Source organism: Rhinopithecus roxellana, chromosome 5, assembly GCF_007565055.1.
Source record: "Rhinopithecus roxellana isolate Shanxi Qingling chromosome 5, ASM756505v1, whole genome shotgun sequence".
In the NCBI taxonomy this organism is placed as follows: Eukaryota; Metazoa; Chordata; class Mammalia; order Primates; family Cercopithecidae; genus Rhinopithecus; species Rhinopithecus roxellana.
In genome coordinates, this window is record NC_044553.1 from 153,735,772 (window position 1) to 153,752,428 (window position 16,657).

Here is a 16,657-nt window from a genome sequence, read left to right on the forward strand (position 1 = left end):
TTATCTTTTTCTCAGGACACTGGGGTGCCTGGTGGAAGTTTCCTACGAGGGGACATCAGGTGCCTGTGTGCTCACTGCAAGTCTGCCCCCGGTTGTCTGTACGATCTTGGTCACACTGCTCTGTCTCTCTGGGTTCAGCTAGACAAGATGCTCTCTGAGTCCCCTCCTGACTCGTTCATGATTTTGTAAGGGTTGCCTGGTACATGCTTTCTGAACGGGAGAGCAAGGGGAGGAGGAACTGATGCAGAGACTCGCCACAGACCTGAGTCTTGGCAGGAAGGAGAGAGTGGAGGGAGCCCGGGGCTGAAGAAGACAGGGGGTGGGGTGCTAGAAATGCCTATCTTCTTTCACAAACCTCCTGTGCTGGCCTGCTCCCAGAGTACCATCCAGAAAGCCTCTTCAAGAAACCCATTACAAGTGACCACAAAGGATGCCCATGCCAAGATGTGCATTCTGAAGGAGGTGTGCACCAAAGCTTTGGTGGGTAGGAAGTTGCCGCACCACCCAGCTCCAGCACCGGTGGGAGCTGATTCCAGCCCAGCCACTCCTCATGGCTTTTACAGGGCCCTGCTGGGCCTTGAGGATCTGGTTTGAAAATCATCGCTCTATCTCAATCCAATCAATGGAAAACTGAATTTCAAATGCATCTTCCCTCAAACAAACAAACAAAACAACAACAACAACAACAACAACAAACCAGGGTGAAAAAGAGCACACTGTGGCTCTCAACACAGCTTTCATCTTGCTCCCTGGATTCTGCCATTCCCGGATGTGCTTGCACAGAGCCAGCTGCTCAGATTTCCCCAGTGAATGCAACCAGTTACCAGACTGTGACAGGTGCATGGACCCCAGTACCTTCTCTCAAACATCCATGCTTGGAGGAAAATGTGGCAGCTTTCTTCCCAGCTGGGGCTCTGCCTGGGCGCCCACCCTCTTTCTCATCAAGCAGCCCTTCATCTGAATCCCAGTTCATCCAGGATGTGAACCTGCATGTGGGGTGTGCTAAGATCCAGGCGGGCTAATGATCACTAATGATGCTTCCTATCCGACCCAGCAAGGCACACAAGGACAAAACCCCACCTACGGATCCAGCTGCATGCCTGAGTTTTGAGTACACAGCCAAAGAAAAAAGCATGCTCACGTCATCCAGAAAAAAAAGGAAATCTGGGGAAAAAAAAAAAAAAAAACCACAATAGTGAGAAAGGGGGTCTAAGTTTCCTCAGAGGTCCTCAACTGTCTGTAGAAGTGCCCCACCCAGAACCCAAAATGAAATGAAGTACCCCGCCCCTGGTCAGGGTCCTGTCTTATTTATTATCCAGACACACGTATCAGAGTCTGTTAACATCCAGTTGTGGGAACAGCAGCAAGCAGTACACCAGGAGCCACAGGAAGAGAATAAAATACATCATATCCGGCTGCTGGACAAGCTGTGTCAGAGAGTCGCTCTGCGGGCTGTGGCTCCCCAGTGACATGGTTTCTCCTGAGCTGTTGGCCTTCCTACAGAAGGAACACAGAGGAAAGGCAGTTACCAAGCAGGTTCCCAGGAGAGTGGATCCCACCCAGTGCTACCCGTCTCTCCCCGGCCCCCACTCCCTGCGTGAAGACCTGAAGGCTCCCCAGCACCAGGTCCAGGTAGGCCCCACACTGTGTGTGCTGACCCAAACCAGTGCGTTGGGCTAACAAGACAGTCCCTCGAGCTTTTGCACACACTCTGTTCATCTCCATAACATCAGGTGGGAGGAGCTAGCAGCGCCATTCTGCAGATGGACACACTGAGGCTTTCGGGTGGAGTGACTTGCCCAAGGCCAAGGGATTACTTGGCGACAGAGCTGGCACCTAGGCCAGGTCTCCTGGGACACCTTTCTTGATGCCACAGTGCTCTCAGAGAGTGGCATGGAGTTAGATACTGATGGTTCGCTGCTGTTTGTAACAGAGGGGACCCCATAGGTCATCTAAGGGATGAAGCATCCCTGATAGCAGATCATTTTAAATCATCTATCAGAAAGAAACAAACAAAGACCTCTCCCATTCCCCACAGTTTTGTTTTGGCTTTGGAATATTACCTTTAAAATAGTTACTAGATTTGATTTCAGTCAGATTTACCTTCCTGCTTTTATTTTATAGGCGGTAGTGTTAAAATGCCATTTTGGTTTTGCCTGGTGGACAATAAGGAAGCCCAGAAGGTTTTGCCTGGCGGATAATAGTGAAGCACAGAAGATGCTGGAAACCAACCCCAGACCTGAGTTTCCAGAGGAAAGGGTGAGGTAGGGACCAGGAGCTGGGGCTGGGGCCTCTGCTTGGAGCTGCATGTAGAGAAGCCTGCAGTGTAAGCTTCTTAGGGGGTTTCGTGCCATGTAATGGAGATTACGAGAGGCTAAAACCACTTATCCCAGTACTATCTCCTGATAGCAGGAGTGAGGGGCTGGGTGGGATTAAACATCTGCCGCCATCTACATACTGAATGATAAATACCCACATGATGGTCTTTTTTAAAAAGCTATCCACAGAAACAATTTAAACTACATACTTTTTATAGAGACAGGGTTTCTCTGTGTTGCCCAGACTGGTCTCAAACTCCTGGCCTCAAGCAGTCCTCCCTCCTTGCCTCCAAAGTGCTGGGATTACAGGCATGAGCCACCACATGCAGCCTAAACCATATTTTTTATTATAAAGGTAATAAATGCTCAATGTAGAAAACTGAAAACATGCCTGCATTTCTCAACTTTATAGGTTCTATTTTCAACATCTCTATCTCATAAGAGCAAAAAGGATTATTTTCCTATGAGCATGTCCAGCCTAGTTGAAAACTTGAATTAGTATTTCCATTTCATGGCAGGGGAAAGGAGTTGTCTTGCTTCTTTTTTAGCAGCCAGAGGGATGGGGTTCTAAGGACCACACTCTTGGGTGTTGGGGAATATTCAGACACAGGCTTCCGATTCCAGTAATCTAAATCCTTCCAAGCCAATTCAAATCTGTGGTGAGTAAATAAAACTTTTTAAAAATAGAAACATAAAGCAATCCTATGACTTCAACAAGAATGGGGATGTCTCAGAATTGTAAGAGTTTGAGAAGTTTTTCTGGTTCCCTATGTTTTAAATGGGCAGGTTTCCAGCAATTCAGCAACATTAGGCTAGGCCAGCAGTTCTCCGACAGCAAGAAATACTTTCATAGACTTCCTGGCATGTTTGCTTTCTCTCTTCATGTCTGCTCTGATGCCATAAAACTGTAAAATCAGCTCAGTGAGCTTCTGAGTATTGTACCTGCAGTGGCGACAGTGAACAGACAGGCGTCAGGGACTATAGCATTGCGGAGGCGGGGGACACATAGCCTCACAAGACCACCACCTCTTCTCCTGCCTGGCCCTCCCTTTGCTAACTACCTTATACCACTAAACCACCCTATACCATACACCACTCATTTAAACAAAGCAGCAGGCTCAGAACCCAGACCGGTCTTTAAACTGACTCATTTTCAGAACCAGGCCCTGCCCATCAGTGTTAATTAATATCTACTTTTCCTTTCTACTCATATTCAATTTACATCATTTTCTCTGGAATAGTTATTTCCTTGCATTATCCCAAATTATTAATACTGCTATCAACAGAGCAGTGGGAGAAGAACCACCCCTGTAAGGCAGGCTGCAGAATGGAAAAACATTTTATTACAAGCCCCACAAAACCTGAAGTAAAGCCACCAACCTGGTTAACATTCGGTTTCTTCTGTCATCCAGATCTGCTGCGTTCCTCAACTGAACATAGCTAAAATGATCCTACAGTGAAATTTATAAACAAAACCCCCGCAACCCAATTAGTAAAGATGAAATCTCTGAAACAGAAAATAAAACGATTTTAAACACACAAAGCCGAGCATGCCGTGCATTTCTCAATACTGTCAGCACCTAGATCCAAAATCAAAGCACTACATAATATACATTCCTCTACTTCCTCCCCCAAGCCCCTCCCTTGTGAGCAAGAGAATCCCTACCACCCGGAACCCGAATTGGGGTGTGCTGCTCCGGGTTCTAACACATCTGGTACTAAGCACGTGAGAGTGTCCATCGGACCTCCACTCATGTTGCACCTCTGTCTTTGAATGTGATCTTTCTGGGTGTGTGTGCGGGGGGGTCCAGGCGGGGCGTTTGGGATGCGTTTTTGTAACAAAGAGGCCTTTGGGCTTTAAAATCATCACTTTATTTACATCCCTTATTGCCCAAACCGGACATCCGACTGGACTGTGCTTAATGACAAGGTTTCAATTTGCTTGTCTTCTATCCAAAAGTATAGCTGTTGCACGTCAGTAATTTCAAAGCTCTGGGCTGGGGAGGAGGAAGGATGGAAAATAACTGATTAGCAGGGGCCGTGCGGAGAAAGAAGAAATTCACATACTAACCGATTCCGAAGACCTATTAGTATGTCGTCGAATGTAAATGCTGGAGTCACTGTGACTAGTCCTGAAAAACAAACACACATTTTCAAATGGTACCACCTGGAGCTCTTCATGGCTCAGTTGTACGGTCACCCCTATCCTGGGGCTTCCACATATGGATTTGGGCAAGAGCGACAACTTCACACCCAGGGACAGAAATGAGATTTTATCTAATACCCCTACTTGGGTTGGAGAGTGCTTACAAATAGGATGGATATTAGTGACACACACACTGGGCCCTCATCTACAAGAAAAAACGAAGTCAGGATTTTAAATAGAAAGCAAGCCACATATTCTTAAAAATCATAGCATTTGGATCAGCAAGTAACCCAAGCATACCAATGTGTTGGGACTCACCAGAGGTTCTCTGTAATTAGTCAGACCTGGGCCTAGACCAGGCTGCCCCGACTCTCTACCTGCGTCTGAGGTCCCGATTAGTCAGACCTGGGCCTAGACCAGGCTGCCCCGACTCTCTACCTGCATCTGAGGTCCCCATTAGTCAGACCTGGGCCTAGACCAGGCTGCCCCGACTCTCTCTACCTGCCTCTGAGGTCCACAATGTGCAAGTGGGAATGCCTGCCTCGCATTTCTCATGTTCCACCCAGTCCTAGCGGAATGGAGGGTGACGTCATATTTCCTTGAAGGATGGAGCCCTGCCTTCAACCCCTGTGGCTGACCTCTTTCTCCCTCTCCTGAAGCCCCCAGGCCTAGCAGACTCCATTGCATAGTGGCTGCTCAAGGATTCTCTGAGAATTAACCTGCTTCCGGAGAAGCTGAGCAGTTGGGCAGATCCCCTGGGCTGTTTGTGCAAAGCGTTCACCGGCACTGACAGCAGAGCCCAGCGACATGTGAAGATCACAGATGACTGCTAGACAGTCACACCCAGGGGCAGGGACAGGCACGCTGGGAGTCAAAGGCCAAATGGGCAGCAGCCTTCTGTTGTGCCTTGGCCCTCCTCCGCCTGCCTCTGTTTCCCCAAGGTCCAGGCACAGAAGCAAGGCAGAGGGAGGTGGAAAGCCAGGCACCTGCCAGCAACTCCTCTGGCTCTGTCTGTATGGGCTTCTCCCTGCCCCTGCCCAAATGCGTATCTCAATAATTTTCTGTGGCAGCTTGCATTACTCACATCATCACAGGCAACAAGAGGGCACAAAAACAATGTGGACTGTGGAGTGGGACACATCTGAGTCCAAGACTCCCTAGCTCTGCCATCTCCTAAGCTGGGAAAGTGACCTGGTCCCAGACCTTCTTTGTCTGTCATATGAGGCACAGTCCCACCAGTGTGTCTACAGGCGACATGAGAATGAATGAGAAAATGAGTGTGAAGTGCCTGGACACAGTAAGGGCTTGATAAACACTGACTATTATGATGATGAGAGAGGGGAGAGACCAGGGTCTTCTGATTTTCAGCAGTTACACATTTTCCCAGGGACAAATCTGGCTCATCTGGTGGCCTTGGAGTGACAGAGCAGAGGTGTGCTATGAGATTCCTGTAGATCAGTTAAATCTCATTATCCTCCCCGCTCCCTACTTCTCCTAAGCTAGATCAAGCATCCCTACTTCCTTGGAACGGGAATTGTGGAAGAAGACATAAGGTTAATAAGATGTCCAGCTTCCACGTGCCAGACGTTAAAGATCTCCTTTGTGGAAAGGTGGATATGCTTGAAGTCCTTGAGATGCTTATAAAGTGAAGTTTGTTCAACTGTAGTTGTCTGGGGGCCAGAAGGCAGCCAACAGAGGCTCCAAGTCTACCGCGTTCACCCCAGTGCCTACCTATGGTTCAGACACCCACTGCTCACTCACTGCCAGCTTCCACTCAAAGGTTTGAAGAGTGAGGAGAGAAGGCAAGCTTCCCATCCTTCCCATTTTGCTCCTCATGAGGTCTGGTAATGGTGAGGGTGGGTTCCCCCACCCAGGTGTAGAGAATGAGGACTGTACATGAAGCTGTGTTTCCCTTGCTGTCCAATCCCATGCCTGCACCTCCCACCCCATCAAATCCGAAACTGCAAATGACTCTGTAACTCTCTGGCTCCACCTTAAGGGTGAAAAGAGATGAATAAAATACCTGGAAGGAATGCAGTGGTCACTAGTGTCTTCTTCTAGGTCATCTGAGGATTGAATACTTCCAGGTGCTACAAATAGTGAACTTTCTACGTGGTCCACATGTTTCCTTTTTTCCTTTTTCTTGCTACTGATTGATTCTTTCGTTACATTTCCTTCTAGGGGGTTTGCTATGTTTTCCGGGTTTGGGGATTCCTGGGACTGAAAGAACAACCAAATCCAAGTCAGTATGTCATACTGCAGTGTAAAGTAGGTGACACCACCCAGCAGTGCTCTGCTCAGGCCCAGCCAGGGCGTCCCTTCCAATTCTGCCTGTTCCCTGATCCTCCTCATGAAACCCCTGCAGCACAGCCTGCACGAGAGACAAGTCCACCCCAACACCCGCCCCAGGTACAGAATTCAAATCCTACAAATTGATGGAGTTAAAACAATATAGGTTCTAGAGTCAGCAATCCGGTTTCAAACCCTGGCTGAGTCAGCTCTGCGACCCTGAGTGACTGATGTCATCTCTTTGAGCCTCAGTGTATTTGTTGGTGAAATGGGTACGATAATTATTAACCACGTCCCACTATTCCACAGGATTTCCTATAAATCATGTCTCTAATTAGTTGTGTGTGGTGGTGCCTGCGGTCCCAACTACTTGGGAGGCTGAGGTGGGAGGACTGCTTGGGCCTGGGAGGCAGAGGTTGCAGTGAGCTGAGATCATGCCACTGCACTCCAACCTGGGTGACAGAGTGAGACCCTGTGAAGAAGGAAGAAGAAAAGAAGAAGGAGGAGGATGAAGAAGAAGAAGGAAGAGGGAGGAGGAAGAAGAAAGAAAGGAAAAGAAAAAGAAGAAAAATAAAGGATAAAGAAGAGGAAGGAACGGAGGGAAAGGAAAGACAGAAAAGAAGGAAAAAGAGAAAGAAAAGAATAGAAAAAAAGAAGAAGAAGAAGACGAAAGAAAGAAAGAAAGAAAGAAAGAAAGAAAGAAAGAAAGAAAGAGAAAGAAAGAGAAAAGGAAGGAAGGAAGGAAGGGAGAGGAAGAGAAGGGCTCTTACAGTGAGCAGTGGCTGAATCCTTCACAATCATTATCCATTTAAACAAAGGAATAAATCCTGGAAGCTAGGTGGGCCAAAGGGTGCAAAGGTGGCCTATCGGTTTGGAGAGGCACACAGGCAGGTGTAGTGTTTTCAGGATGCCATCTTCACTGTGCCTTTGGCCAAAGGTGGATGGTAGTGCAACATGTCTAGCATGTATCTGGTAATGAAGACTCTTTGACCTCTGTCTGCACCAGGCACTCTGAAACCTGTCAGCAAGGCTACCGAGTGAAATGCAGGAGCATGGTCATTGTTGGAGCCACCTCTCAAGAATTCTTTCAGGGGCTGGAAGAACCTGTTCAACAGGTGTCAGAATAAGAGCATTAGAGTGGCCAGGCCATTATGCCCCAGGAGAACAAAGCTCCATGCAGGAATGAAAAGCTGCGCTTAGCAATCTGAAATGACAGTCTCACAGGCTGCCCTCGTCAATGGTCAAATGCCACCATTTCTGAAAGGTGAAACAAGCAGAGGGCTTATGTATTTTTTTGAGACCAGAAAAAAAAATTGCCATTTTCTAGTCTCTTTGGCTAGGAAAATATCTTTTTTTTTTTTTGAGATGGAGTCTTGCTCTTGTCTCCTAGGCTGGAGTGCAGTGGCATGATCTCGGCTCACTGCAACCTCTGCCTCCTGGGTTTAAGTGATTTTTCTGCCTCAGTCTTTCAAGTAACTGGGATTACAGGCACCTGCCACCATGCCTGGCTAAGTTTTGTATTTTTAGTAGAGACAGGGTTTCTCCATGTTGGCCAGGCTGCTCTCGAACTCTTGACGTCAACTCAGGTGATCCACCCACTTCGGCCTCCCAAAGTACAGGGATTACAGGAGTGAGCCACTGCTCCCAGCCTCTTTTTTTTTTTTTTTTTTTTTTTTAAAGGAAGGGAAGGTATCAGAGAAATGCTCCATCCCCTCTCCTTGTCTGCCAGAAGGCAAGACTCCCAGACCTCACCTTGGGCTCCTCATCAAATAGGCTGTACCCTCTCCCTACCTAGCCTAGTTCTAGGCTCCCCAAAACCCCCATGCAGCCTTTCTAGATCTGGGTGGGAGCCTCCTTCTGTTGAACCCCTGAATCCCTTTGCTGGGCCCATCTCTCATGGCTGAGGCCACATTCTCTCATAGTACAGTTACGGGGGACTCTGTCTCCCACATTAGACACTGAAGGCAGGATTTTCCTTCTTTCTTTGATCTTCCCGGCAGTGCCAGATGAATCGCTTTCCATGGGGTTGGATGAGTAAGCAGGTGAGCTCATGGAGGGGCTGGAGAGGCTGAGCCCAGGCCCTTCTCCTCCCTGGCTGTCTTGCCCTGGATGCCCTGTATGCCCTGTACCCAGCAGGGCATGGCCATTGCGGTTTCGGACTCACCTGCTGGATCCCCGAGTGCTGCAGCAGGGAGAAGCATTTACTAATGCGGCATCTGCAAGAGGAGCCTCCCCATCAGGCCAGGCCCAGGCACCCCCCTTCACTGATCACTCCAGTGGCCCTTTGTGAGCTGCTGGGCCAGATGAAGTGGGCACACAAGTGGCAGATAAGAATGTGACCAGCTGCTTAAGCTCAGAAGAGTGCATGTCCCCTTATCCTATTTACATACCCATTTCAAACCACAGAAACCAAAGATTAGTGCCCATGAGGCAAAGTCCTTTAAAAAAATCAAAACTGGAGTCAAACATGAGGGCTTCTTCTGTTTCTCCTAAGTTACTGCAGAAGAACAGGTTAGCGTTCACTAAGTGCATGCTAGATGTTAGCTACGATGACTATTTTTTTTCTTTAACTTTCTAATGCCTATGTTAGTGGTAAGTTATGAGAGAACATCACACACAGGGGACTGTGCGGGTGGAGGGCTAGGGGAGGGATAGCATTGGGAGAAATACCTAATGTAGATGATAGGTTGATGGATGCAGCAAACCACCATGGCACACATATACCTATGTAACAAACCTGTATGTTCTGCACATGTATCCCAGAACTTAAAGTATAAGAAAAAAATTATATATATATATATGTTTTTCAATTGTTATTTTAGATTTGGGGGATACATGTGCAAGTTTGTTACGTAGGTACATTGCATGATGCTGAAGCTTGGGGTAATTATCTTCCAACCCCCCAAGCAGCCGTGTCAACTTGGAGACCCTTGGGAGTCACAGTGAAGAAGGCCTGGATTTCAAGCCCTCCCCACCCCTCTCAAAGGCTTCCATCATTCCCCACAACCTCTTCTATTTCCCACACTATGAGGTTCCCTTGGCTGCAGTACCCAACGGTTAGTACACTATTCTCAGTACCTGGGCAATGGGGTCATGAAGGCTGACTCCAGCCTTGAGTTTTAAAGGACTTTTTGTTAGTTTGTTTCTTCCTTTATTGGCTTTTTTTCCTTTTTGTTATTTTTTAATTTTACTTTAAGTTCTGGGATACATGTGCAGAGTGTGCAGGTTACATAGATATACATGTGTCATGGTGGTTTGCTGCACCCATCAACCCGTCATCTAGGTTTTAAGGCCCATATGCATTAGGTATTTGTCCTAATGCTCTCCCTCCCCTAGCCTGCCACCCCCCGACATTGTATGTTGTTCCCCTCCCTGTGTCCATGTGTTCTCATTGTCCAGTTTCCACTTATGAGTGAGAACACGCAGTGTTTGATTTTCTGTTCCTGTGTTAGTTTGCTGAAAATGACGCCTTCCGGCTTCATCCATGTCCCTGCAAAGGGCATCAACTCATTCTTTTTTATGGCTGCATAGTATTCCATGGGGTGTGGGTGTGTGTGTGTGTGTGTGTGTGTATGTGTGTGTGTATACATATATCACACATTTTCTTTATCCAGTCTATCATTGATGGGCATTTGAGTTGGTTCCATGTCTTTGCTATTGTAAATAGTGCTGCAACAAACATATGTGTGCATATATGTCTTTAGAGCAGAATGACTGATATTCCTTTGGGCATCTACCTCATAATGGGATTGCTGGGTCAAATGGTATTTCTGGTTCTGAAATCAGACTGAGGAATCACCACACTGTCTTCCATAATGGTTGAACTAATTTACAGTCCCACCAATGGTGTAAAAGCATTCCTATTTCTCCACAGCCTTGCCAGCACCTATTGTTTCCTGACATAATCGCCATTCTTACTGGTGTCAGATGGAATCTCATTGTGGTTTTGATTTGCATTTCTCTAATGATCAGTGATGGTGAGCTTTCTTGATTTTTAAAGGACTTTTGCCTACTGGGCACGAATCTTTGGTTTCTGTGTTAGAAATAGGTGTGTAAACAGGGTAAGGGAGATGCGCTCTTCTGATCCCACTGCCCAGGTACTGAGAATAGTACACAATGGTTAGTTTTCCAGCCCTTGCCCTGCGACAATGACTGCTTTTGAAATCATTTCTGCTCCTCCTCTGCTGGACCCTCAGAGGTGACCTCACTTGATCCTCAGAGCATCCCTGTGAGTAGGGCCAGGACTGGGGAAAGCCATTGAAGTGCCCATGTGCAGGATTTCAGGAGGTGCTCACTCTCGGGTGCCAACCCTGCATTTGCCCGAGCCTCACAGTGGGTGCCTCTTTGAATTTTGCACCATGGGAGTCCCAAGGGAAGCCCCCTCATTGCTATTTTATGGAGCAAGAAGCTGAGCTTCAGACCAAGAACTGTCAAGTTTCCCAGGCAGTACCCAGGATTCCCAAATCCCACGGTTGAGTACCTGATGGCTGTCCATGGGGTCATTCTCTTTGGTCTCCCTTTGCTGGTGGTCCTCATGGGGGGCCGGAGGAGCAGGTTCCGAGGCTGGTGTGGTACCCGCACCACTCCTGCTGAGACACAGCACCTGGTCACTGGCACTGGGGAGGCTCTCGCCTGGCACCGAGGAACTGGAGCTGCTCTGAGAGCCATCGGCCTCCTCCTCCCTGGAGTCCAGGTCTGGCATATAGCCCTCTGGCTCTTCGAGATCCATTTCTTCGTTTTTTAGATCCTCCGGGTCTTCTGCATAAGCCTCCAAAACTGCAGCCAGGGGAACCTCATAGTGTGGGAAATAGAAGAGGTCGTGGGGAATGACGGAAACCTTTGAGAGGGGTGGGGAGGGCTTGAAATCCAGGCCTTCTTCGCTGTGACTCCCAAGGGTCTCCAAGCTGACACGGCTGCTTGGGGGGCTGGAAGATAATTCCTCGCCCACACCCTGGAGGTCATCGTCTTCTCCCTCTTCCTCATCATGAGGACGGGTGGACTTTCTCTTGGCCTTTTCATGCACCTCTGGCTTTTTATCCGTTGACGTCTCTTCTGGGGCTGCAGGACAGCCTTCAGCTTCTTCTCTGGAGTCCTGGTGAGGTTCATGTTTGTCTGTCTTAACTTGAGGCTCTGGAGAATCTTTCTTTTTGTGAGCAGATTTAGTACTCCTTTTATCTCGTTTTTCAGCAAGATTCTCAAAAGCCTCAGCATCCTCGTCAGGTTTTGTCTCATGAGGTGAAGGAACTTCGTTGAAAGCCTGGCTGGTAGAAGCAAAATCTATTAGGTCGCTGTTAAATTTTGAGGCTTTTAATGGGATGGCTTCAAAATCATCTCCCTCCTCTAAAGCTTCTACGGTCATCAGGTTAACCTTGATCTCGAAGGAATCGGCCATCACAGTATTTTCTCCTGGGGGTGAAAGAGAGTGACTTTCTTCATCGTGGTGGGCTGTACTCTCTAAAGCGCCATTGTAGGAGGAAGACTGAGAATTATTGATCGTGCCCTCCGCCAAAAAAATGTCACCAGGGACCTTGTCAGAGGAGGATTCTGGAATCTTCAAGGACTCCTGTTTCTGTTCCTTTTCCGCAGCAACCTCAACTGCCAAGACATGTCCATCCTGCCTCAAGGATTCCTTTGCCACTCTTGGGCTCCCTTCAAAGCAAAGGGACAGGTTCTTCCTGCAGGAAGGATCCTTGTAGGTGTCAGTCTCAAAGTGAACTGTTTTCTTGATTGGCAAAGAGTTGGACCTCCCGCTCTCCTTTCTGGATGATAAAACGGAGGATTCTGGAGATGGCTCACTGATGTCGCTGGTCTTACCTGGGCCCCCTTGCAGGACCTGGTCAATGATCTGGTGCATGAACTCGGTGGAGCTGTCTGACAGTGCATGGCTGGAAACACCATCCAGGCGGAATTCCTTCATGCTCTCGGGCTTGTCACAGACAAAGACTTTGGAGGGTGGTGGGTGGCTGGTTTTGTGGTTAACAGTGTAGGTACGCTCCCCATTTTCAGTCAGAACGAAGACTTTGCTCTCCTGTTCAGAAGGAGTTTCTTTGATGCGAACAAAAGTGGATTCAATAGGAACTTCTTTATCTGAATCGAAAATATCTTCCTGCAAAAAAAAAAAAAAAAAAAAAAAAGAATAACAACAACAAAAAAACACAGAGCAACATGAATAAGAAGAAGGTTTAAGTACAACCCATATCCACCTTTCCCAAAACACAAACAAAAATGGAAAAAGCCACTTCAAACCAATGCAAAGTGTTCTCAGATGTAAATGGTTGTTCCTGCTGAAATATGAAAACATCAGATAAACAAAAAATATAAAACACCATTTTTTTTAAAAGCTATGGATGTAAGGAATCTCCATAAACCAAGCTCTAAAGAAGGACAATCCCTTCTAAAGTGAGCAGAGATTGTCAGTCACTTCACGCTTGAGGACCATGTTGCCTAGTCTGGGTATGGCTTTGGAGAAGAGCTAATCCACCTGAGATAAGGAAAGGTCAGCCAAATCTTTATTGATTGTGTGGACTGGTATGAGAGAGTGAATGTGGAAGGACTCCAAACACACAAGCAATTCTCTTCATCCACACAGGGAATTTTGCTGTGTAAGAGCCAGCTGGGGGCAGGGCTGAAAAGCAGAAAATGACTTTGTGGTACAGAAGCACTTGACTCCCAATGCACTGATAGAGCGAACTGACTTCAGTCTCAAATCATTTAAAACCAGAGAGAAGAAATTAAATAAAACTGTGACACAGCTCCTATTGACTGATATGATCAAAACAACAGCTCCTCATCTTACGCACTTGTTTGGGAAAGCGCTATATTTCCTGAGGGAAAAAAATGACATCTACTTCAACCTCTATCGTTCTTTTATATACTAAGTTTGACATAAAATAATTACAAGACATGAAGAGGCAGGAAAACGAAATCCACAATCAAGAGAAGAAATAATCACTAGATATAGACCCATATATGACCCAGAGTTGGAATTCGCAAGCAAAGACTCTAGAATAACTAATCTATGCTACAAGCAATACAAAAAAAAATAGTTATTCAGGCTCAAAGAACACAATCTCAGATATAAACCCTACAGGAGGGAATGAACAGTACTGGAAACGGTAAATACATGGTCAATATAAAAGACTATTTTAAAGTTTTCTTAAAAAGCCTACTAGCTATTTAGAGCAAAAATAGCAAAGTATTGAGGATTAAAACATATGTAGAAGTAAATGACAATATAGTAGCAAAAATAATGGAGATGAAGTGAGTAAAATTATATATGTGATATATATAAAATATATAAAAATATGTAAAATATGCATTGTACTTGAAGTAGTATATTAATTTAAGGTAAGCTGATGTATGTTAAATATGAGTATTATAATCACTAGAACAGCTACTAAAAAGATAAAACAAGGTGATGTGGTTAAAAAAACCAATAAAGGGGGCCGGGCGTGGTGGCTCACGCCTGTAATCCCAGCACTTTGGGAGGCCGAGGCGGGCGGATCACAAGGTCAGGAGATCGAGACCACGGTGAAACCCCGTCTCTACTAAAAATACAAAAAAATTAGCCGGGCGAGGTGGCGGGCGCCTGTAGTCCCAGCTACTAGGGAGGCTGAGGCGGGAGAATGGCGTGAACCCAGGAGGCGGAGCTTGCAGTGAGCCGAGATCGCGCCACTGCACTCCAGCCTGGTGGACAGAGTGAGACTCCGTCTCAAAAAAAAAAAAAAAAAAAAAAAAACCAATAAGGGGATAAATGTACACAAAAGAAATTCTTGAATAATCCCCAAAAAGTTAAGAAGGAAGGACAATAGAGTATAGAACATATCAGACCAATGGAAAACAATAACCAAGATGCTAGATTAAACCCATATAAATGTATGAAAAACATACTGATTAAGTATAAATACAAGACCCAACTGTATACTGTTTATAAGAGACATACTTTAAATATAAGTATACATACACTGAAAGGAAAAAAAATGGAAAAAGTATCACACAAGCACTAATCGTAAGAAAGCTGCTACGGCTATATTCATATCAGATAAAGCACACTTCAAGACAGAGGGAAATTTTATAAAAATAAAGCAATGAAGTCATCAGGAAGATATAATAAATTGTGTCTATGCACTTAACAGCATAGCATCAACATATACAAAACAAAAACTGGCAGAACTAAGGGGAGAAATACATTCACAATCATAGTTGGAGATTTTTTTTTAACATTTCTCTCCTACATTAATTGATCAGGAAAGCAGGAAAAATCAGTATAAATATAGAATATTAGAGTAGCATATTAACATATTAACAGCATATTAAAGAATATGAGTATTCTTTAACTGCATAAGACACATTCTTTTCAAATGCATATGGCACATTTACCAAAAGAAACCATTTGCTGGGCCAGAAAGCTAGCAACAATGTGTGCTACGTGGTCAGGGCCCAACAAATGTTTACTGAAATGAACTAACTCAGCAGAATTGTTAAGTTCACCGTGTGCCTGGATAAGCTGTGAATTCTCATCTGTATTCCCCTGTAGATGTAAACAGACTGTTGTGCAATGAGGCACCATGTTCTAGGAACCAGGATGACTTTCTCCAGATATTATTTCTGGCTCAATCTTTTCCCATCTGCAGTTTCTGACCTCAGCATTAGGGAGATCTGTGTCAGATTTGCTCAATTTTAGCTGTGGCTTTGACTCAGTCAAATACCATATGCTTTAGTTGATTTCAAACTCTGACTACAGATTAAGAGCTCAGGGCGAATGAAAGCCCCAATGCCTAGTATTTCAAAATACAGTAACAAGCCAGGAAAACTGAATTACAAAATAATAATCACTACTTTTTTTTTTTTTTTTTTTTTTGCTTAAAACAACAAAAACATGTTATGTTACAGTTCTGGACATCAGAAATCCAAAACAGGCCTCAATGGACTAAAATCAAGGTATTGGCAGGGCCAGATCCCTTTCTTTTGATTTTGTTTAAATTTTTAATTGACAAAAAATCATTATATATATTTATGGAGTATAACGTGATATTTTAAAACACGTATACGTTGTAAAATGATCAAATCTGAGAACTCAATACATTCATTGCCTCAAATATTTATCATTTCTTCGTAATGAAACCAGTTAAAATCTTCTCTTTTAGACATTTTGAAATACACAGTATATTATTCTTTCTTTCTTTTTTGTAGAGATGGGGTCTCGCTTTGTTGCCCAGGCTGGTCTTTAACTCCTGGGCTCAAGCAATCCTCCCGCTTCAGCCTCCCAAAATGTTGGGATTATAGATGTGAGTCACTGGTTACATTATTATTAACTATAGTCATCTTGCTGTGCAATAGAAACACCAGAACTGATTCCTCCTACGTAACTGTAACTTTATACCCATTGACCAAGTCACCATTATTTGCTAAACATCCACCATTGTTCCAGGCACAGTACTAGGTACTTCACATAACTGTTTATTCTTCACATAACCCTGAAATGTGGGTCATAGTTCCATTTTACAGATGACACACATTCAATAGATACACATTCAATACAGATGTGTATCAGAGAGGTCAAGTTGCCAGCCTGAGGTCACACAGCTCCAAGTGGAGAACTGGCAGTCCAGCCCAGGAATTCCTGCTTCCAAAGCGCCCTGTAAGGCGTCCATATGTGGTGCAGGGACAGGCAGGAAACACACACACAGGTGGGGGCCGGGATGAAAGCCCCGGCATGGAGGATCCTGGGAAGCTCTTCTGTATAAAACGGAGCCCCAGTTTCAGCTGCATGTTGTAAGGGAACCAAGAGACTGAACTTTGGAAACACAGAGGGACCAAACTCCAGCTCTGTGCGTGGTAGCTGAGTGACTATGGAGAGGTCTTTAAGCCTCTTTGAGATGCTTATTTTCGTTTATAAAAGAGG

At 45.5% G+C, this 16,657-nt stretch overlaps 1 protein-coding gene across 3 annotated transcripts in view; it reads right to left on the reverse strand.

The window, feature by feature from the left end:
• Positions 1-1,291: 1,291 nt before the first annotated feature.
• CLMN (calmin) overlaps positions 1,292-16,657 on the reverse strand; it is a 133,411-nt gene continuing 118,045 nt past the window's right edge. For 2 of the 3 annotated variants that reach the window (XM_010353700.2, XM_030931459.1), the window contains 5 exons: positions 11,234-12,859; positions 6,488-6,684; positions 4,390-4,450; positions 3,699-3,769; positions 1,292-1,497 (listed from right to left, as the gene is read on the reverse strand). In XM_010353700.2, coding sequence (XP_010352002.2) covers positions 1,329-1,497; positions 3,699-3,769; positions 4,390-4,450; positions 6,488-6,684; positions 11,234-12,859 — 2,124 coding nt within the window. In that variant the 3' untranslated portion in view covers positions 1,292-1,328. Of the gene's footprint in view, positions 1,498-2,642; positions 3,261-3,698; positions 3,770-4,389; positions 4,451-6,487; positions 6,685-11,233; positions 12,860-16,657 lie in introns of those variants that run through there. The other variant, XM_010353701.2, reaches the window with a different exon arrangement.